The 23,187-nt window shown below is 36.3% G+C and overlaps 3 protein-coding genes across 3 annotated transcripts; 2 read left to right on the top strand and 1 right to left on the bottom strand.

Moving 5' to 3' along the window:
- The first annotated feature begins 798 nt into the window (after positions 1-798).
- Positions 799-17,893, top strand: LOC113492064 (kinesin-like protein KIF12). Its single transcript, XM_026869353.1, has 13 exons — positions 799-1,550; positions 1,862-2,009; positions 8,888-8,980; positions 9,987-10,140; positions 11,202-11,333; positions 13,697-13,837; positions 14,205-14,346; positions 14,610-14,849; positions 15,134-15,249; positions 15,510-15,614; positions 15,759-15,876; positions 16,151-16,367; positions 17,313-17,893. Exons 1-13 carry the CDS (start codon positions 1,403-1,405, stop codon positions 17,431-17,433), a joined length of 1,875 nt encoding a protein of 624 aa, XP_026725154.1. The 5' UTR covers positions 799-1,402; the 3' UTR covers positions 17,434-17,893.
- Positions 17,894-17,901: 8 nt separating this feature from the next.
- Positions 17,902-18,997, bottom strand: LOC113492055 (PHD finger-like domain-containing protein 5A). Its single transcript, XM_026869341.1, has 3 exons — positions 18,834-18,997; positions 18,572-18,762; positions 17,902-18,256 (listed from the first exon to the last, which is right to left on the bottom strand). Exons 1-3 carry the CDS (start codon positions 18,883-18,885, stop codon positions 18,167-18,169), a joined length of 333 nt encoding a protein of 110 aa, XP_026725142.1. The 5' UTR covers positions 18,886-18,997; the 3' UTR covers positions 17,902-18,166.
- Positions 18,998-19,396: 399 nt separating this feature from the next.
- Positions 19,397-22,664, top strand: LOC113492045 (probable ATP-dependent RNA helicase DDX47). Its single transcript, XM_026869329.1, has 8 exons — positions 19,397-19,614; positions 19,811-20,069; positions 20,333-20,499; positions 20,820-21,056; positions 21,337-21,560; positions 21,835-21,967; positions 22,099-22,227; positions 22,489-22,664. The coding sequence occupies exons 1-8, from the start codon at positions 19,477-19,479 to the stop codon at positions 22,639-22,641; spliced, it is 1,440 nt and encodes a 479-aa protein (XP_026725130.1). The 5' UTR covers positions 19,397-19,476; the 3' UTR covers positions 22,642-22,664.
- Positions 22,665-23,187: the final 523 nt, after the last annotated feature.

Here is a 23,187-nt window from a genome sequence, read left to right as displayed (position 1 = left end):
TTGGCTACACCCCTGGTTTTAGCCATCTGGAACTTTTACACATTGATAATTATATTACCGTGTTTTAAAGTATTGTAGCCAAGTAAGTACCGTTTTATATTTGTTGTTTCAAACTTCACTTTGGTTATCAAACTAAGCTGTGTTTTCTCGGTTCCCTTTATTGGAGCTTAAGCCGTTTTGTTTGTAGACGTTTTATAAGTTCAGTTTTAAGCAAGTGTCCCAAACTAATTAATCAAAATTCACAATGCATTGGCAAGGACCTTAGTCTTCCCCGAGACTGAAAATTCTAGGAATCTTTCTAACCGTGGCTGCTTTTTTCCTTTGATTTAAACTATTATTCACAAATATGTATTTAATTGATAGTTACTGCAGTACTTAGTAGATCGTTTTTAGTTATCGAGACATTGAAAAGTTGAGCAAAATAAAAAGTTGATGTCAATATCGCGTGAACTTTGTAATAAGACTAAGGCTCACTTAGTGCCATCAATATGACATAGTCGTACATAGAAATCTAAATTGCCAGCTGTCTAAGTTAGAATATACTGAAGTTAAAGAGAAAATCCAGTATTAAAATTCCAAGAAGTATTTACCAACTACTAGAAATATCAATAACAATTAAGATTTAATTTCAATATTGTACCGACTGCTATTATTCCAAGATCGATCAATCATTACAGGTCATCAAACCGTCAAGCTACTGTGAGATTTGTGTACCTATTGACTGACGCATGATTAATGTTTATCAAGAAAAATACGATCATATTTTCTCTATATTATGGAAGACAAACTCGCCTAAAGAACAATTTATTACACCCACATGTGTGAATACAGGTATGTTAAATTACAAACCCCTACTAATGTGTTTGACAGCCCTGGCTGAAAGCACTTCAGTCGGTGCCGCGCGCGCGTGTGTGACAGTTGCGTCGCCATCTTGTTGAAAATTATTCCCGCTTTTTCGTTCGCGCCATTAACAAAATATTTTCACAAGTGAAAATTACTATACTTCTGTTGACTATTAGGATTTATTGAATTGTAAAAAACTTATTTATCTTTATTTCCGATTTCCACGTGTCCTTTCACATGACAATAATAGAGCCATCGATTATTATGACACAGGTTAAATAGATTAGGTATGATAGTATTTATTTATGTAAGTAATTAGTGGACTGAAAGTCACGTCCATCAGAGTTGAATTATCTGTGATTGTAACACAACGAAAAACTTTCTGAAATGAGGTCATAAAATGCCCGCATAATGTGAAAATGTTATCAAAAACAAGTTGTTTGTTTCATTTGTTATGCTATCGAGAATACAAATGCACATGGTTATTTATGCGGGAGGGACTGATAATATAATTGGGTTTGGAGTATTTATTGGTAGAGTAAGATGTTCGTATTAAGTGATGGCTCTGAAGAACCTGCAACTGTTCCACCCCGTGAAGCCAGACATGGGGTACCAACACCGGCAGGCGACGCCTATGAGAGCCCCACCGACAGCGATGTCCAGAAACATATCTAAGTCCGCGGAGACTCTCGCTGGTAGTATTAAATGTACGTCAAATTATTTTCGGTATCAAAGTTTGCACTTCTTAAAAAAAAAATCGCACTAAAATTTTATTCAGTTAGCTCATAGGAGATTTTAAATTCTCATTGGCAATTAAAATATCACAAAACTAAAATAAAAACGAACATCCCTATTCCTTGGATTTTCATTACCAGCTAAGAATGCATTTCGGAGACGTAGCTGATCAAAGAAGCCAACAACTTATACGAAGTTGCAAATACCTTTTGTCTGGAACTATTTTTGATTCTGAAAACTTGTTTAGCTTCTCATTACTAACGATCTCTATACATAATTGTAGTTAAGGAGCCGAAGACCCGCAAAGCTCGGAGCACGGAGCAGCCAGGGGCGAGCCTGGTGAAGGGCTCCAGCGTAACGGGCCTGCCGACCCTCACCAAGGGCTGGGGACGAGATGACGACAGCTTACGAAGCCGCTCCAGAAATGGCAGGTTAGAAAGGAGTAAAAGAAAATGAGGCCAATCAAACCTTAGAAAATAGAAACGGTTTTTAATTCCATTTACAGATTTAAAACAATATTCTATACGTATCCACACTATCCGCATGCCATTTCAAAGTTTCCCGGAATAACAGAAAAGCTTTAAAGTTCATTTAAAACTTGAATTAGACAAATCGTTTCCGTTCTCTAATTTAAGCTAGTCTGAACACCAACGTGTGTTCAGCTATTTAATAAAAAAATAAAAAGAAAAATTTTTAATAAAAAAATAAATTTAATGGTATTCCTTTAAAGGAGAAATGTTTATTTTATTATTTCGTTATCTGTTGTCTTCTCCTGAGAATTAAAACATTCATACCCAAAATCTTGTACATCCAAACCCTCTTTAAATACCGTCCATACATATCTCAAAAATACTGGTATACTTCAAACAGCAGGTTATAATAAACAAAAGCTTCTTTACATCCTTCCATCACAAAGGTAGCGATGCCCTGCGATTCCAAGGTCGTCAATAATACATATCATTGTTATCCATTATCGGGACGCATGCCTTATGCCTTGACCTTAGCACACGGTGTAAGCAGCCACCTGTCGTGGTAGCCGACGGCAGTTTATATTATCTTTTGATATTAATACTATTGCATTCCTCTTGCAAAATCTTATTTTAACTAAGTATCTAACCTTTTCGGTGTTTTTTTTTTATTTAGAATATTTATCTGTCGCTACCAAATGCACAAGAACAGCAGAATCGAAAGTGTTTGTATTTGTAACTCTTTAAAACAGTTTAAACCGATCAATCAGTTTCAATAATACTTAAATCGTATTTTTCCATACAGAAAATAATTTTTTTAACATTTAAAATACTTATTTTCATTTTGTACTCATTGCCAATGTTACGATACTGCTTTGAAAACCGTATGAACTATGTAAACACACTAGCAGAACAACCTTCCACCTAATTACTGGCCATTTACTACGGGCTGTCCCTAGGGACGCACAAATCATAATATTGATTGTCACCACCAATCACCAATCACCAATCTTGCGTTACCCACGTGTTTACTGGGGGTCTATTATAATACGCTGGACTGGTTATTTTTTCCACAATGACTGACTGCACGGATAGCCGATAGGTACAAGTCACTTCGTCAAACCACCTATCCTCGAAGTGTCGTAGGTTCGATCTCCGCTTGAGCCAAGCATTTATGTGATCCACTAATGCTTGTTCTCGGTCTGTGTGTCTTGTGCATGTGACTTGAATTCTGAGAAACTCACCGAGGCACAAGGATTAAATGTTGCAGGAGTCGTGGTTTCACCTATCACATAAACAGATTAACAGACACATGACAGGAAGGTGAAGTAGAGAATTATGATAGGCTAGGTTAAGAGCTGGGGTGATCAGTGAAGTTTTTTAACTGCTACCTATCAGGCCTAGTCGAGCTATTTTCAAATAGAGTCATGAAATTATGATTGCCAGACTAATTCTTCGTGTGAATGACAGTTTTACAATATTCAGAATCAATAAAAAACGCTCAAACGTACGGCGGTGATATTTCGTTTAAATTACTCACGTGACTATGACCTGACATCTGTCTGTCACTTTCGAGATTTTTGTAAAAACGCTAACGATTGTTGAAAAGTAATTTGGATAAAGGAGAAGTGTATTAGTACAGAGTTTTGATGGCTCATCATTGAAGGCTTTAATTATTATTTCTTAAAAGCTTCGTTAATATTAAGCTCTTGTGTCACTACTCATTCTCTTTGCTAAAGTTCAGAGGGTTAAGTAGGCGCCCTTAACATCCGCTCGGTCACACGCAATGCTAAACAATTAACTGTTTGTTTCACACAAAACAACGAAATGTTTTGCAGAAATTATATGACGTCATGACGAAATTGTAAAGTCAGAGTTGACATTTAAATAAAAAAATTATGAATAATATTTAACTATTATACAGTAGATTGAAAATGTAATGAAATACATGACGGGTGACCCTAAGCATGAAATATTCAAAATAGTGTAAGTTAAAGGTAGGTACCTACTTGATGCTTATTGGAGACAAAATAATTATACATAGGTACAGTTCCTGTATATATCAGCTACTTTTGTCGACAAGATATATTGTTTAGTGAGGTGCTGTTTAAATGTATTTGGCAAAAACACAAACCAAAACTGCCCGTCTATCTGATTTTTCGCCCTAGCAGCTAAAAGTTTTAATTTAACGAAAAAAAAGTATAACTCCATCAAATTAGTGGTAAATTAAATCCAACATTTGCAAGTCAGTGTTTGATAAAAATCAAAGGTTAAGTGGTGACTAAGAAATGACTGGTCTACGCAATTTCCGCGGAGCAATTTAATTATTTTCAGTATAAGCGGCGAACAAGGCTTTACGCAAGTTTCCTTTGCTCCCTGTAACAATGAATCATGGCGTACTCGTAAACACGCGATGCGGTCACATCCTTAGAAATTGCTTAAACACAACACACGCGTAATCACCTATTATGCATGTTAAACTACATGTTTAATTGGTTTAGTAAGCCTATGTAAGTGTAGTTGCCATCACCATTGATAACAGGGTATTGAACTAAAACTATCCGATTAGCCATTCAGATAGATTTCTAAGTATAGTTTAATAAGTATTGAATAGGTTTTTTTATTAACTTGTAAAATTGTGAAGATTAAACTCATCAAAGATGGACAAATTTAATGGAAGCGGGGCTTTTCGAAAAATCGTTTCCGATATGTTTTAAAAATAAATCTGAAAGTGCTCACAAAAAGAATTACTAAAAAATTAAGGACTATTGTAGAGCCACAGGCTTTTAGAAGTTTTATATATTCAGCAATAGGGTTACAGGACCTAGATGTTGGTAAGAGAAAAAATTAAAAATTAAAAAAATAGACGAAAAATTAGAATCACTTAGAATTTAATGTAAAACACTATATGGCATCGGATATGGAATTCCCTGCCCATCATGAGTAAGGAATTACAAGTAACTAGCTGATGGTGGATATCGGTTATTACTGCAAAAATATTACTATCCTTTAACGACGTTGGATGTGTGTTCATTCAAAGTGTCAGCAGCCTCACAAAATTTCATCGCAGTCGGTTCGGCCGTTTGGGCATGAATAGGTCACAAACATACAGACATGCATACAACACCCTAACAGACTTACGCATTTATAAAAATGTAACAATATTAGGTATAGTTTGATAAAATATTCTCTAGCCATTGGGTGCATAACAGTCGATCATTAATATTTCACATGTCCTTGAAAACTCACCTTGCGAAACTCGATGACTAAAGACATGATAACGTAAATGGTTTGTCACTCAGTCCTACGAATATTACTTGAGCCTGATAACCAATGCCATAGGCAAGCAATTTGAATGACATTAGACGTAGGTCAACAAATGACTATACTAGTATTGTTGTCAAACAAATATTAACTACAAAGGATTGATAGTTTGAAATACTATGTCAGTAATTTGAGGCTACTGCTTGATGTATATCTATTGCATTGTTTTATTCATAATCATTTTGATCATCATTATTCCCCTGCCCTAATCTCAGTTATTATTTGGGGTCGGTGCATTATTTATTCATCTTCCACACCCTTCTATCTGATCGTCATCCCGAAACTGTCTCACAGCTGTTGGGCCTTGCTTCTCCCAAAATTAAGAAGTTTTTTATTAAGTATTACAATATTCACCTAACCGTTTCGTGTTTTGATGGTGCTTTATCCATCTTACAATTTTCTTGATACAGCAGTTTTATAGCATTTTTACAGCCCGTCATTCAAATAGAATATAATTTCAAGACGAAAACCCATTAGAAGCGTAGTCACAATTACATCTAGGGCGTCCAAATTATAGTAAATGTAATGCGAAGGCTAAATATTTTTTAAACTCAATTTTCTCTCCACCGAAGCCATATTTCAGCAATTACGATACTACAAAGGGTTAATATACTATCTATTGAACATTTAATGGAGTATTGATGCGCGAAACCTTGATCCAATTTGTTGATAATGATCCCACTTTCCATTCATTCACGTTTACCAAACTTTCCTCAAAATATATAATGGAATATTGATCTCGAAAACAGATTTCAATGTTATTCAGCATAAGCTTTAGCTCCTCGTTACATCAGTTAAGGTTATTAAGATGGGGTTAAGCTACTAAATGCTTGGAGACTTCTTTATTAATACGTAAGTATACGCTTAACCTCCTTATTCTCATCTTCTTTATGACAACCCTGACATTGAGTCAAAATCGCTGCCTACTGCTAAGGCCCAAAAGGAAGCAGAAAGACATCCATTATATTGACAACCGTTTCAAAAGACATTATTCATAAAGCTTCGAGGGATTTGATATATGATAACAATCGATTGAAAAAATCGGAGTTTCGATATAAACGCTAAGCGCATATTAGAAATAATATAATATATTAAAATGTCGTTTAAAATCTGCGTGTTGTTATATTTCTCCATTAGCACTTTTAAAGTGGATCTTAGTAAACCTAGCGTGCGGCAGAAACGCCCAATCAATGTTGAGGGGTGAAAGCCTCATTAATATTGCTGGCGGTCAATAAGAGCCCTTGGCATTTGTGCCGGCCACCTGTCAATCACTCCCAAATCTATTTGAATATTCAACTACCCACAAAAGACTTCTGAGAATGTTAGTGTGTTTCCCAACGTGAGCTACATGAATCACGCCACGTTTTGTTTTCACCAGAAGTGTATTAATGACCTCTGTTTTATTCATGTTTGGTGAGAAATGTAATGAACAGTATAAACAAGAATTCGGTATGTAAATGAAGACTGATTTCGAACCGATAAGGTGTAGAGTGTTTATTAATGAATAAACGATTATTGTAAGTGTGAATATGCGTGTTTACTCAAACTGCGTAGTCAAAAAACAGCTACACTTGCTGTATGGAGACGTCAAACTACCACAATGGCAAAAAGACCTCATACAGCTACTATTTTTTTTATTCTTTATTTATTTAGGGGCATTTATCAGAATGGACATGACAGTCCCAACGTTAACTAACATCTACTACTTATAAGTTTGAGAACACTTTATAAAAGTTTATTAATATTGATGAACTTTATATCCCGACGAGTTTCTCTCTATTAAATACTTATAAGTTTTCTAACATTATCAACATAAACAACATAATGTTTAACAATCTTCCAAGACATAATCGCTGATAAGTAGGCAAGACTCCAAAAAGTTTTCAAACCAGTATTATTCATTATTCATCAACTCGCACTCTTTGTTACTTCATAATAAGCCACCATTACTCAGAGAATGGCGTGAGGGTTCTGATTGCCGCCGCCCGCAACAGGAACCTTACATTTCCTTGCCTTTACACAAATGACTGCGTATTAAATTCGATATGGTAATAACTATGTTTGAGGGCACAATAAATCAAGGAGTGACAAACTTAAGTGCTGGTTCTTGGCTTGTTCTTGGTTTCTTGTGTTGGACGCAAGAAGGAAAATATTTTCTTTTTGTTATAAGATATGACCACGTACTAAGGAATTTGGTGAATGCGTCGCAGGGGGTTTCACAAACATTCAAGTCACACACACTCCAGCTCAGAGCAAGCGTTCGTGGATCACACTAAGGGCTAGTTCAGACACAGAAATCTGAACTAGGGCTAATACTTTTCCTAGGTGGGGATTGAATCCGCGACACGTCGTGCACAATGGGTTTGTCGTGTTGACCACTTGTCTTCTGTTTTTCCTTTTTCTGTGCCTTCATTTATTGATTTCATCATATGAGTGACAGCTGGCAGGTGCTGGATATCACTTTTATCATTGAAAACGTGGAACAGTTCAGATGCACGTGCGATAGTTATATACTACAGTGCGTTTCTGGGTCAAGATTTTTTTTTAGATTTCGAGTATATTAATTAAGTAATATTCTATAGCCATTTTGCTCTAAAGTTAATTTGAAATACCTGAACTCTTTGCACAGCATAAGTTACCACTCCTATTTCCTGAAATTCGCTATTGCTAGCTGAATACCCTGTATTTGAAATTTAAGTTTGCCTTTATTTAAAAATATATTCAGTAGGTATATTCAAAACAAACAGTTTTACATTGACCATAAAAATCCACAGCACAAACATTATTTCATCGATTCCGCGACATCGTTCGTGCATTAAAATGTAAAGAGGGTCACAGCAAACAATATTCTATCTGTTTACACAGAAAATTGTCCCTTTGACCATAGGCTAATAGAGCAGACACTTATGTCGAGGTTACCGCGGCCTTCGCATATTACAAACATAAACTAGTAATTTCCTATGAAAGTAAATAGTTAATTTTGTTTGTTTTGAAGCCCCAATCATGTGCCCTTTATGACAAAAGCTACTGTCACGTGTTATCTAAATAAAGTTATGTATGTTCACATTTAATTAAAGCCTATTATCACACAAATCCAAAAAGTAGAGATCAACCCAAAACCACCTTTTTGGTCTGAAAATATTACTGTCTATGTTCCATATTACTTCAACTAAGACAAAAAAAAACCTTATTTTCAACATGATGCGACCCAGCGCATGGGCGGATTTAAACGCTTACCGCTGCTTCAATGTGGAACAAGATATAGGATCGTGAAAGGATTTATTGGAGACCTTTGCCTCGCAGAAGAACTAAGGGTATGCGATAAAAAAACTTCAGTATTATGTAAATCATTATATAGGTCATGTATGTAACAAAAATCCGGTCTTTTCTCTTAATGTTACTTAAGCCGTTTGTAAACAAGCCTCTTTAGTATCTTTCCACTTCATTTTCCGTTTATCAAACTACTCAGATCGACTTTAACGATTACTATCTTCCAAATTAACACTATTATATTCCAGCGGCAGTAGTCGAGCGGGCAGCCTGGACCGCAGCACGCGCGGCTCCAGCACCACGCTCAACTCGGACGAGGATAACATCAATGTCGTCGTCAGGTACCTACCCAAATGGAATTAAACTTTGAAGTATATACCATAAGTCATACTCGCCTATAAGTGCCCCACTTCAAGACAGGCTTTTTTCATACTTTATATAAAGAAAAGGGCCTGCGTCCAGGTATGAGCTTTTTACAATTTTTGTACTGTATTTTTCTTTTTTAAACTTTTTTAGAAGTACAGTTTGTTTTTTTTTTTAATTTTTATTATAATAAATAAATCTTTTTTTTTAACAATATTTTCCTGTAGGAAACCTGTCATAGTAATGGTTAAGGGCGATAAATAAACTTTTTGCTCAAAATCCTTCTTGAATATGGTGACCTTTAACTGTACATTATAAAACTATACAATCAGTTACCTATTATGGACGAGCGTAACTTTAGACATAGGGTTAGTAATCGTTGTGAAATGTAAATGGTTCAAATTAGCAGTCGAACAGCGAAATATTATCGAAGCTTTTAATCGAACCATAATAGTCATTGACGACAGTTGATTATAAAGAAATCAATATTTGTTCAATTGATACGCTGAATTTGCACGAACACTTTCAGTTTTGATTCCTAATCAAATATGACATTAAAGGTAAAATAGTGATGGGCAATGCGTTTATGGATAGAATTAAAACTAGTTTTCAGAAGAATTTCAAGAGTCGTGTCAAGACTTGATAATTTTAAACAAAAAAGACTAAAGTAAAAGTCACCCAAATAGACAGCTCCTCTATAACTTCTATACGCTACGCTTTACCAATGAATCAGTGATTGGGTAAATTTGGAAGCAAACAGTAAAATTACAGAAAAAGGCAAAACGAAACAAGAATTCCATATTATTATTAGATATTTATTCTACACTACAAATAAATTATTGACAGGCTTATTCTTCTTTATATTTCACTTCTCACGGCTCTTAGTGTTTTTCTCTTCTTTTCTTCTCTTTCTTTTTTCCGAAAAATCTACCGACCATCATCTCCACTCGTAGCAATACTTTATAAGATTCCTCCGCACCCCAGAGTCCGTCCTCTCAACGAGAAGGAGCGCTCGTGCGGAGACCGCTCGCTGCTGGAGTACCCCGGCAAGGGGCAGGTGATCTGCACCAACACCACGCCCAGTCAGAAGGCTAAGGTCTTCTCATACAACGTGGTGTTCGAACCTGAAGCTACACAGGTATGTTGGCAGTAGATGTTCTAGCTATAATAACTAACTCTATTGTTTCCTGTCTAATGTCTTCTGTAATTGTTTTCTATTGAGGGTTTTAGAATACGGTTTGTCCATAGTTGAGTAGTTTCGTGAGGCGTGCAATGCATTGGAGGCGTGAAAGACAGTTTACTTACGCCTAATTCTCAAAATCTCCTGAGTAGTTTCAGACAATTTTCTAGACATCATGTGACGAATCGGTGATCACGAACAGTTTTATTTGCGGTACTTCCATTTGTAATAAATTTTAGTACACATTTAACGGGATTTAATTATTTTCTTTTCTTTCTTTGGAGAATAAAATATTTTATTAATGACAAGAAACCAGCATGGAGCAAATTAACAAAATCAAGCTATCGTGTGTTTGCTTTCGTACGTAAAAAGAAGTTAAAACCTACGCGTGAATATTGATTGTCTAATTAGTTTAACGCGAAGGTTTTCAATTCACATGGAAAAAATCCCAAGCTACTTATATATTACAATTACCAGAACGATATACTTATTATAGAAATAAGGTCAGACAGACATTTTATGTAATTCGTACATTAGTCGGACGGTACTACAATTTAGTTGTAGAAATTAAATCTGAACTTTTAAGGTCTATTGTACAATTAAATTATGTAATATGCAAATACGCTGGTGATCAATATTGATTCTTGTCTACATGTTAACTAAAAATACTCTGTAATTAGCGAGGCCTGGCTGACAAATTAGTATGAGATTCTTCCGTGGCAAAACGACTGCAGTGTTAAACAAGGACTCGCGGGTTCGAGCATATTGTGAACGAGCGTATCTCGCCAAGAAGCGACATAGCTTGGCGAGAAAACTTGCAGATTTAATTTACCTAAACATATCATGTTTAGGTAAAGTCTTTATCTAAGAATAAATGATAAGAAAAAGTTCTGTCTACGGTTTGAATTACAAATATTTTCCCTTTTGCAGCGTTTTCTTCCAAAAACATTATACAGATGAGCACCGCATAATTTCGGAAAAGGCTTTTCATTGCTAATCGATAAAATATTGTCCAACAGGAAGATGTTCTAGAATATTCTGGAGTCAAGCGTCTTTTGGAGATGGCGGTCGAGGGTTTCTCCTGCACAGCCTTCTGCTACGGACAGACAGGAAGCGGGAAGACGCACACCTTGACTGGACCTCCGGGATTGGTAAGATTTTGATGTCTTTAGAGAAGTCAGAAGTTTTTTCGTAATTCTTACCACTAGCTACCACATTTTGCCTGAAGGAGGTCTTTGATTGCTATCCTTTACTAACTTCTTCTTCTTCTTAATTTTATCTTACACTATTTTAGAAAAGTATCAACTCCAAATAGATACAACGGAATACCGTATTTCGCTTCTAGCGACTACCAGAATGACTACCAAAGACTTTCAAAACGCTTCCATCGTTTCGGTGATCCTATCAACAGCTGAAACGAAAGTTGAAAGTTGTGTTTTCTTTAAACTATATAACTACGTTAAAAAAGTGGGTAAAAAGGCAGACTTAGATATGCTCTATAATTCAAAACGACTTAAACATCGTTCAAACATTTTAGGTATCCCATCGGAATTCCCCCGATGAATTAAAATTCATCCATCCATGCTGGAAGCGTGCTTATAATCACACAATTTCCAAAAAGCGCTTTCAGTCTACTTTTCCAGCCTATAATCACACATAACAACTATATTTGCCAACAAACAGTTATCGACGCTACAATCATAAAACGACATACAAATCGCTTCCCCTGCTTCCTACGAATCATGTATTAGTGTGAACAGGGGCTAATAACAGCGATGTCTGAGTGACAGTGCTTCCGACCTCGTGGACGCGGTATCGATCGCTCGATGTAGGTGCATTGATGAGTTATTGTGGCGACAGATTCTCTGATAACTATGTCGATTTATGATTGATTGACTGCAAATTGTGCAGCCATTTGAACTTGCAATTCTTTCTACCCTTTACCTAGTATTGTCTATTATAATACGAGTCTATAAACGCCACCACTGAACACAAGCTGCTTCGTAATGGGAAAGGTTTGAGCATTGATCACTACCCTAACTCTGCGGGTTGGTGATTTCAGATTCCAATGTTTAAAGTTCAGGTTTCCTTACCTGTGAATGCTTTCCTACACCGTTTTTTCGTGGCATCAAAGTAGTTTTAAAGTGTAAGAGGTCCCAATCATGTTTTATGTTATGTATATTTTAAATAACAGTCTGTAGGTCACTTGCCATTACACCAGACATAGACAAACTTGTTATAAAAAGATTACGATTAAAATACTCATACATCAATTAAAAGAGCAATGTAAAACATTAAATGAATGTAATATTTTATTAATAAATAACTAGGTAATTACACAAACTACCTTCATCCACATTCAAAGAGCTTTTACAAAGCTTTGGATAATATTTATTCAATGTGAACTAACACATAAGGTAGACAAACAAACGTTTATTTGATCTATTTCGGGCCGACTTCGACTTCGGAGGAATTCATATTTTACTTTTATATTTCTATTTACCTGAAAAAGTATTCAAGAAAATGTCAAAAGTAGGATAAGTAGCGATTTAAATGTTAATTTATTTTTACTTTCCGTTTGACAGCAAATATAAAATATCAACTCTTTGCATCTTTGCTTAGGATCGCTCTTGAATATATCTACATTACATAGTAGTTGAATACCTACTTATGATAGATTCCAAAAACATATTTCATTTTAATTTTAATTATCTAATCTCAATAAAAAAATACGAAAAGAAACACCTTCAAGATCGTGAAGTTGATGAAATTGGGGGCTAGTTGCGACAGTTGTCGGTAAAAAGTGCACTGATAAGAGAAAACACGCGACATCTATCTGAAGGGCTTAGCGTTTTTTATCAAATATCTACCTAACTGTAAACTATTTTCGCCACATACAATGCCATTTCCTTCAGTTCCCACTTAGTCGTGTATAAACACGTTATGATAGCAATTAGTAGTTAATTTACGTAGAAAGCTTTACAGCAAACTGTCAACAATTAAAAAAGTAATCACGCTAAAACAACGTAACGTAACGACATGACATTTGACGTCACGCGACCCGCGCATCGTTACGAAGTACCAGTGAGGTACCGGCAAGAACATTATCCAGTCATTAGAAACAAACAACACTATGTAATGACGATGTATAAAAGGAACTAAAAGCTCCTAGTTGCTAAGGGCATCGCTTTCAGATTTACTATTAGAATGTTTATGGGAACTATTTCTTAAAGAATCAATAAAAATAAAATGTGACCCTGGTGAAAAATGAAATTAAAATTATTTTTTGAAATATAGCAAATACTTTTTAGGTCGCTCCCGCTGTTACACTAATGCCAAACTATGTGAGTAGTTTGGACGTTAATGCTTAAGCAGCTTTAACCGCCACGCAGTTTGGCGAAGCTGCGACAAACATAGTTTTTCTTGTGTTGCTCTAGCACCTCTTTATACCTTAAGGCTTTTTAGGGCCTAAGTACTTATGTGTGATTTCACCATCCTATTTATAATGATCCAGGTGGAAAGTGGAGCAAGTCCTTACTCCCCAGAGCACGGGCTGGTGGTCCGCTCCTTCGTGTATCTGTTCCGGCTGATCAACGAGCGGCCGGAGTCCAACTTCATATTGAAGGCTTCGTTTTTAGAAATATATAATGAAAAGGTAACCATCGTCTTACTTTACGTTTAATGAAATGTTGATTTGAAAACCACTATGCGCCATATGTTGTGGTTCGATTCCCGAGGTTTCGATCCCCACGTAGGTCAAGCATTTAAGTAATCCACGAATGCTTGTCCTGAGTCTAGATGACTTCATGCACTTGACGTCAATGTTTTGGAAACCGAAAAACGTATTACATTCTTAAGTGCGGGAATCTCATTTCTGTCATCATGTATTTGAGAAAATTAGGTCAAATCGTAATTTTTTTAAATCTTCCATGCATGTTTACATGTTGGTCAATATTGGAAGCTCAATCTGACTTCACAAGAGCATTTCTTTCATTGAGCTATCTCTCTCCACACTTTTACAGGTAATAGACCTGCTAAACCCGGGCAGTGCGCGGAAGCCGCTGCAGGTCCGCTGGTCGAAGGAGAGCCGAGGCTTCTACGTGGAAAACCTGTTCATGGTGGACTGTGAACAACTGGATGACTTGTTTGCTGTGCTGGAAGAAGGCAAGCAAAATAGTTTACTGATTAACTTACAAAGTTCTAAGACATTCATTTATTAAACATCATTATTTTTCCCACGTTTTTATACACTCATTTTTGTTTGTTCAGAAATTGCAATGGTTTTTCTTTAGATTACAGATTAGCGTAGATTTTTTTCTCAAAAAGCTGATAACTTGAAGGTCTTCAAGCTAGCCTTTTCTGTCCTGTCTTGGACATCTTACCTAAAAACCAAACCATTTACATGACTTTACCCCATTTCCCCCCAGGCATGCGTAACCGCGCAGTAGGTGCGCACGCTATGAACGCGCACTCGTCGCGCTCGCACACGGTGCTGTGCGTGCGCGTGCGGCGCGACATCCGCGAGCACGCGTCCGGGGTCACCTGCTCCACGCACGGGAAGATCAACTTCGTGGACCTGGCCGGGTCCGAGATGACCAAGCGGACGCATAGCACCGGCAAAACCTTGGAGGAGGCTAATAATATTAATAGAAGTCTTATGGTTCTTGGTAAGTCTCTACCGAGGAACTAGGTACTTCAATTTATTATTCAGCGAAATGGTACAGTCATACTTAATTCTCTAGATATCCTCGTTTCTCCGTTGCTAAGATTTTCTTGGTATATTTAATTGCTTTGCTTGGGAGACTGTATCCAATAAGAATTTTGGATCGGATTTCTGTTTCGAGATTTTCTTGTTACTTAAATTAAAATGCTTTCCTATGTAGAAAGAGGCTGGCAGAACTTTCCCTCCTGTATCATTTCAGTACATTATTACACATGCTTTCTATAATAGGGTACTGCATATCCCAACTCAGCGACGGAAAGAAGCGCGGCCACATCCCTTACCGGGACAGCAAGCTCACCAAGCTACTGGCAGACAGCCTCGCGGGGAACGGAGTCACGCTCATGGTGAGTCTTCAAACCATACAAAAACACATTTATTAAAACTATCGAATTAAACCTCTTTTTTAAAGAAACGACTCTCGATGTATGGTATTTGCTATACCTACGTATTAACAAACACACATTTACATTGGAATCAAATCTGCAGGCGCACAGTGATCATTGGCTATGTATCCGAGCATCACACTGTTAAATGATTCGCACTTTGCATTTCTAAGAATAGTTATAATTTGACCAGTCACCTATCCAATCAATTTTTTCATCAGATCGCATGCATAGCCCCGACGAGATCGAATTTAAGCGAAACGGTCAACACGCTGCGGTACGCGGCGCGAGCCAAGAAGATCAAATCTAAGCCTATTGTGAAAATGGTAAGTTATTATCAAGCGAAGAATGATAGTTTGACCATTCTAAAGTATCTAATGTACTTATAGATACCTACTATCATACTGATTAATGCCAGTCGGAGAGATCATTACTAAAAAAAAAGATATGAGCTATCGACATGTTTGCAGGATGCGAGAGATGCATTAATATTAAGTCTGAAAAGAGAAGTGGAAGCACTGCAGGCTGAGAACGAGCATCTGAGGTCAGCGCTACACGTGCAGACTGACTACAACTTGGATCCTTACAGTAAGATATAATCCATTCATTAAACTCCTCGGGGCTAGTTTCAATGTTGACAATGTTGCTTGAGCATACTTATTTCATCTCTTTGCATTTTATTCCCCTGATAACTGGTTCATAGGCTACTTTTGCGCAAGATTCTCTGACTGCCCAATCATAAGAGGCCAAAGAGGTCTGGAAATTAACTCCTGGAATTAATATTAGTATCCAACATCCTTAAGCTGCTGAAAGTATGCCGTATTAGCTCGATAAAAATACCCACATTTTCTAATTTCCCTAGGCCATCGTCGTACTCCAACACACATCGAACCGAACAAGCTATACCAGCTTCCTCAATCAGAACTGGTCGAGCTGGTACAACTGCACATGGAGGAGAACTCCGCGTTGAGGACCGAGAATACGGAACTATTCGGAGTGAGAGACCAGCTGCTGAGAGACCAGGAGCTGCTGAACAGGGAGAACGAGAGGCTGCTCAAGAAACTGGAGGACGTCAACTCGTAAGTATAGGTACTTTCAAACTTTTGGAAAAACATTTGAACACGTTTTACGACTAAAGCATTTGCAAAATGCCTGGTGATTAATTTTGTCAGAACCTATTAGTTTTTGGATTTCAGGGCGCAATAAGACTCTTTTCTTTTCAGTGGACTACCTTTCCAAACGTTTATTAATAAATTGATTTACTAGTCCAAGCCAGAGCTGCTCAAGATACTGATATTAGAACCAGCTCTAAAGATTTTCTGACTCGCTTATGTATCATGAAGTTCTTAGTCATATCATCACCAGTTTCCAACTATGCCTACAGCTTCCATTGAAATTTTGTAATACCTCTGCGTCCACCTTACAATTCCTTCGGGACATGTTCAGATTTGACTATATGGCATCTATAGGCCATAATTTCAGCAGAACATTTTTGCTAACTTCTCTTTGGTCTAAAACTAATATCAAAATTAAAATGGTGTTCCTAGGACTTTATTTGGATTCAGCTGATCAAGAGAGAACAGGAGGTCAGTTGCTGAACCAAGCTGAAAGCATGTCTCACACAGAATTGATTAACAAACTCAACACTACACAATCCTACACATAATATACAAATACGTTAAATAAAAACTAAACTACGAAATTCAACGCATGTATAAAATCTGAACTAACTTGAATATAGCACTTCTCCACACGTGTGACTAGATAGCTATTACCAACATTCCACTGGCTACTAATTTGTAACAAGTACTCAATTTTTTTATCGACTTGCATGTCTTTATAATCAACCATCTTGAAAGTTCTGACCAATTTTTTCTACATTTATTTTACCTCGTCTCACGTAACGTACGTAAAAAAATTTTACCTGTTTTTAAACAACGCGACGTCTGAAGCCTTTCCCAATCTTCCCAACATGTCCTACACCCACATTAACTTATGTTCTTAATCATGTGTACATGTTGCAGTGTGTGTGTTCGCTCGCCAATCATACCCGCTCGACCAACATACTCTGGATCCAACGACACCAACATTTGGACCAACCCCGCTACGTCGTCCGCTAACAGTATTGCCAGTAGAGGAAGCTAATTATTTCAAGAAAATGAAATTGAATTGTGGAATATGTATTTTACTAAGATGTGAAAACAGTCATAACATTTACGTCGAAGACAGAGCTAGGCAATGTATTTTTTACAAAACCTTGTAATAGACCAATGGATCTACCAAAATATTGCCATACCAAATATAAATTTTATACAAAATTGTTACTTATTTTGTGTTTAATTTAATTAGAATTAGTATAAAACATAGCCATACTCATTGTGACATTCATAACTTAAAAGCAGTTCTCCTGCAAATGTTAATTTTAGGTGTTGTTACAATAGAAAATTATCCATGTATTATATTAGAATAGACAATAAAATATTATTATAGAAAGTTTATTTTGGTATTCAGAATAGGTGTTTAATAGATTATTGTAAATAATAAATAGATTACAGAAAAGTAATTATGTGAAATAAATATAATTATTTATATTGTTAGAAATAAAAAAGTGTGTGACGCTGTTTACTTGAAGTTTTATTTTATTATTCGTACAGATTAAGTTACTGACTCTTATAATACCTTTCCGATGGGAAATAAAGTAACTTTAACTTTTTTACAGTCAATACTTGCTAAACAAATGTATTGGAATATAATTTGGGTTCAATTTTGATGTTGAATTATTCGCATTTTTAATTTGTTTAAAACATTTTATAAAATGTTGTGAAAGAGTTTATTAAGTTTCAAAAATATTATTAGCCTAGACTTATAAATACCACTACTAATGTCTTCTAAAACCATACTTTTTCCTTTCATAGAACAGATCAGTCTTTGAACTACCTAAGTTCACAATCTTTGGACAGCCATCTCTCTGTAACAACCAAAAAGGAAGTATAAAAGCAAAATTATTTAAAAAGGCATCATAGGTAGAGATAGTCGGATGGTCACACATAGCTATTAATACCGGCAAGAATATGGATGACATTGGGTTTATTTCCCACTTTGTTGGACTGTCCCTTTCCTAATAAATACTGAAGAACTGTTTGACAATCACTTTTAATAGAAAAACATTGACTGCCAACAGTTATAAATAAGAACATAATACAGATATTTAGTATTTTTTTACAAAGTACAAATACAATATATTCAAACGCAAAAATTCTAAGTACTTATAGGAATTACTCACGTCTTTCTCTTGTATTGTGCACTCTTTGCAATAATAAGCGTCTGAAACACCGGGACCTCCGCAAATAACGCATCTGCCCTGGTAAGACCCGTAATTACACTCGTCGCATATGCGTACTAGGGTGCAGGGCCGCACGTACGAGTCGCAGATCACACATTTACCGTCGCATTTCTCACACAGGCGCCCGATAGCTAAAACAAGAGGATTTTGGTAGAAATCTTTACACCATGTAATTTAAACAAGTTATAGAAGTAATACTTACCAACACCTGGCTGTTTTCTGCAGAAGATAAGATCTGGATGATGCTTAGCCATTTTATGCTATATTCTTACAGATACAATCAATGAAGTTTGTAAGAAATTTACAGTACATAAACAACAACTGAATAACCTCAAAGTTATATGCAGTTTACTTTACGTTCGAAAACTATATTTTTTTAGACCGGTGGAAACATAGTTTGTAATTTAAGGAATATAAGTCGCAAACTAAATTTTCGGTGTATTTTATGTGGTAAAAATATACGATTGAAATACACTTTTCAATTTCATTAAAATATATGAAGATAATAAAATAAAGTTAACCCATTAAAAGAAACCAATTATTAAAAATCTGGTATTCAAACGAACAATGTTTTCGTCCAGAAATTTCACAACGAAAACTGTGTTATTCCTTTATTTGATGTACACATTGGATCAAAACTCTAAAAACAATCTGGAAGTTACAACCTCTTCTTTTTATTTATACAAAAATATCGAATATTCCATCATCGGCATTTATTTTGCATGATGATTGACTAATGTCGGATAAGTTGTAAAGTGTTCGTTTATAACATCAAGTCAAATGACAAGTTGTAGTTTGACATAAAAGTACACATGTTTCTCTTGTGTTAGTTTAATAATTATAAAATGACTCCGGAGCCTGATAATGGTGTCCGAAGTAGTGAGGAGGATAGCGAGCAGTCAGAGAATGAGGCAGTCGAAGAACAAGTAACAGAAGAAGCAAACGATGAAACTGAAGAAGACAATACGACGTTTAAAGACTTGGTAAGTACAACCTGCATGTGTCATTTTTTATATTTAGACCTTTTTCCAAAAAAAATAGTCAAATTGAACTCGTTATCTATATTAAAGCGCTAGAAAAAGACTCCGCCCGTTCACGTGTCCTACACAACACATAAAATCAAAACATAATTTGAGGTTAAGTACTATTGTTATTAAACTCTCACTCCTCTTTTACCAGGGAGTTGTAGACGTATTATGTGAAGCCTGTGAAGAATTAAAATGGAAGAAACCGTCAAAAATACAGAAGGAATCAATACCAGTGGCTTTACAAGGCAAAGACATAATAGGTTTGGCAGAGACTGGGTCTGGGAAAACTGGAGCCTTTGCATTGCCGATCCTACAAGCACTGCTGGAGAACCCACAGAGATACTTCGCGTTGATACTAACACCCACTAGAGAGTTAGCATTCCAGATTTCCGAACAGTTTGAGGCTTTGGGTAAGAAACTTTTATTTATCTTACAAATGTTAATACAAATCAGATATTTCTTGCGTTAAATCATCAAATATCTTGTATTTTCAGCTGAACTTACATTTATCAAAATCTATATTAACTCTAATGAAATTAATTCATTAGAAGCATGAGTACTGGGTGGCTATATAACACCCATATCCTCTAGGTGATATTATGAAATCACCTAGAGGAATACTTTATCCGTTTTAAATAAAATAAGTTTTGTTATTAAAATACTGATATTACAGGAGCAAGCATTGGAGTAAAATGTGCAGTAATAGTAGGAGGTATGGACATGGTGGCGCAGTCCCTCATGCTCTCCAAGAAGCCGCATATCATCATTGCGACTCCCGGAAGACTGGTTGACCATCTGGAGAACACTAAAGGATTCAATCTGAAAGCTCTGAAGTTCTTGGTAAGTATTGTGCATATTGGTAGACATTGATCAAGCATTGTAGTCTGTAAAATAGGACAAGGAAATAGAATTATTGATTGAAAAAATAAATTATTGTAAAGTCTAGATTTTTCTATCCTGTCATTAGTTTTTGATTGAGATAATTTGGTTTTAGAATAGTTGGTTAATTTGATTTTATACTTTCAATTAATATATAACACATTCAGAATTACACTAAACTTCAAGTACATTAGTACTTAATTATATTTCTTATACTTTGTTGTTCGAAGTAAGTTCCGGAGGGTAATTTTCACCTTTATGCTAAACATTAATTTCCACAGGTAATGGACGAAGCTGATCGCATCCTCAACATGGATTTCGAGGTAGAAGTCGACAAAATCCTCCGCGTCATACCCCGCGAGCGCCGCACCTACCTGTTCTCAGCCACCATGACCAAGAAGGTGCAGAAGCTGCAGCGGGCCTCCTTGCAGGACCCTGTCAAGGTTGAAGTGTCCACCAAGTACCAGACCGTTGAGAAACTGCTGCAGTACTACTTGTTTATACCTGTTAAATATAAGGTAAGGTATTTTCTTTCAGTTTAAAATTACAACTATGGAAATGATTTCAATTCACATAGATAATATATTATCTCTTGAGAAATAGGCTTTTGTTTTATTGCTTTTACTATTTTTTCTTGAGCAAAAAATATAATCATCCTTTTGAATCTTTATATAATAATTTTTAAAAATACTGTCGTAGTAAAATTCAATGCCATTATTTCAATTTCTTTATTAATTAAATTTTAAAATATCCTGAAAAACAACATAACCTACTTTCACATTAATTCCTATTTCGCAGGACGTATACCTAGTCCATATTCTAAACGAGATGTCGGGCAACTCGTTCATAGTGTTCGTGGCGACCTGCGCGGGCGCACTGCGGACGGCGCTGCTGCTGCGTAACCTTGGGCTGGCCGCCGTGCCGCTACACGGACAGATGTCGCAGAACAAACGACTCGCCGCACTCAACAAGTTTAAGAATAAGAGCAGATCTGTACTTATATGTACGGATGTTGCTTCAAGGTGAGAATTTAATTTAAAGACGCCTTGAAAGATAGCTGATATATTGTGTTAGTATACTGTGGGTGATTATTTTAGTAACGTTGTTAATTGCGAATGGTTGGTGTATATTTTCAGGCATGCAGAGACTAGTCTTAAGTATCTATGTAATATGTATTCATAATGACAGAATGAAATCGAAATATTCTTGACTTGATATTATATCCGTAATATCTTAGCTTCGATCTTTTTCGATAAAATTATGTATAGCGATATTAACATATATTTATATCACCAGAGGTCTGGATATTCCTCACGTGGACGTGGTGATCAACCTGGACATCCCGCTGCACAGCAAGGACTACATCCACCGCGTCGGCCGCACGGCGCGTGCCGGACGCGCTGGGAAAGCCATCACTTTTGTATCGCAGGTACGTTCAACAAATAATAGCTTTATTCTACATTTAACGTGTCTATCTGTTGCTCCAGCTCTATCAACAAAATCATTACTTCTATAACTTCATTAAGCTGTAGAAGTAGTATTGAATAAAATGTGTTACAGTATGACGTGGAGTTGTACCAGCGCATCGAGCAGCTAATCGGGAAGCAGCTGCCACTGTACAAGACGGAGGAGAGCGAGGTCATGGTGTTGCAGGAGCGCGTGTCCGAGGCGCAGCGACTCACTAAGATTGTAAGTTAATTGTGAAAAACACTTTTAGTGAATAAGTTACGGTGTAGCTTTTCATGATAGTTAGCTCAAGACTGATGTATCTACAAGTAACAGATGGCTGATTGTAATAAGGTTGTAGCAAATATTGGTCATTAATTTGATCAGAAAAACAGATTAAGAATAGAAAACAACACAGTTACAGTAGAATTTGATATTAAATAGAATTAATAATTTAATCCTCATCATAACATCAGTTACATATTTCAATGTTATTGTTAATAGGAAATGAAAGAGCTGGAAGACAAAAAGAGTGGTAAAGGCAAGAAGCGCGGCGCGGACTCTGACGATGACACGGAGGAGGCGGCCGGCGTCCGGCGCAGGATTAAGGGCAAGCCCGGCAAGCACGGCAAGCATGGCGGCAAGAGGAAACGGTGAACAATAAATAACTGCTCAAAAAATATTGTTTTATTTAGAACCTACTTCGCTTTGTATTCTATTTATGCCTATTTGCTAATCATTGGAAAATCCAAAGTATATAAGTAATAGATTAATATAATTTACGCACATTCGCATACGAAAACTCTTTTATTTGATTATTTTGTATGATAAACAACGGCCTACAACGTCCAGTCCGTATCTTGAATATATCCCAATAACTGAAACGACTCTGACACGGCAGATTTATTATACTTACACATTGCTGACATGGCTCATACTTACTGACCACGTAAAACCAATTAGTTCTATGTTTAGACGTAGCTCACGCAGCAGCGCAGGTGAACTTGGTAAATCCAAATCCCAATGGAACATGTAAAACATTAGTTTGCATGAGGACCATTGCCTCATGAGTCAAATCTTATGTTCTCTCATTTATTGCTTTAGTGACAGTGAAAGGCTCCAATCAAACAAATCTGTCGAAGTTATAAAAAGTATACTCTGCTGTATTATTTGTAAAAGGTGATATTGTTTCGTTAATTTACA

Source organism: Trichoplusia ni, chromosome 1 (genome assembly GCF_003590095.1).
Source record: "Trichoplusia ni isolate ovarian cell line Hi5 chromosome 1, tn1, whole genome shotgun sequence".
Classification (NCBI taxonomy): Eukaryota; Metazoa; Arthropoda; class Insecta; order Lepidoptera; family Noctuidae; genus Trichoplusia; species Trichoplusia ni.
Note: the sequence above shows the minus strand (reverse complement) of the source record. Positions and strands in the feature narration are given on the sequence as shown.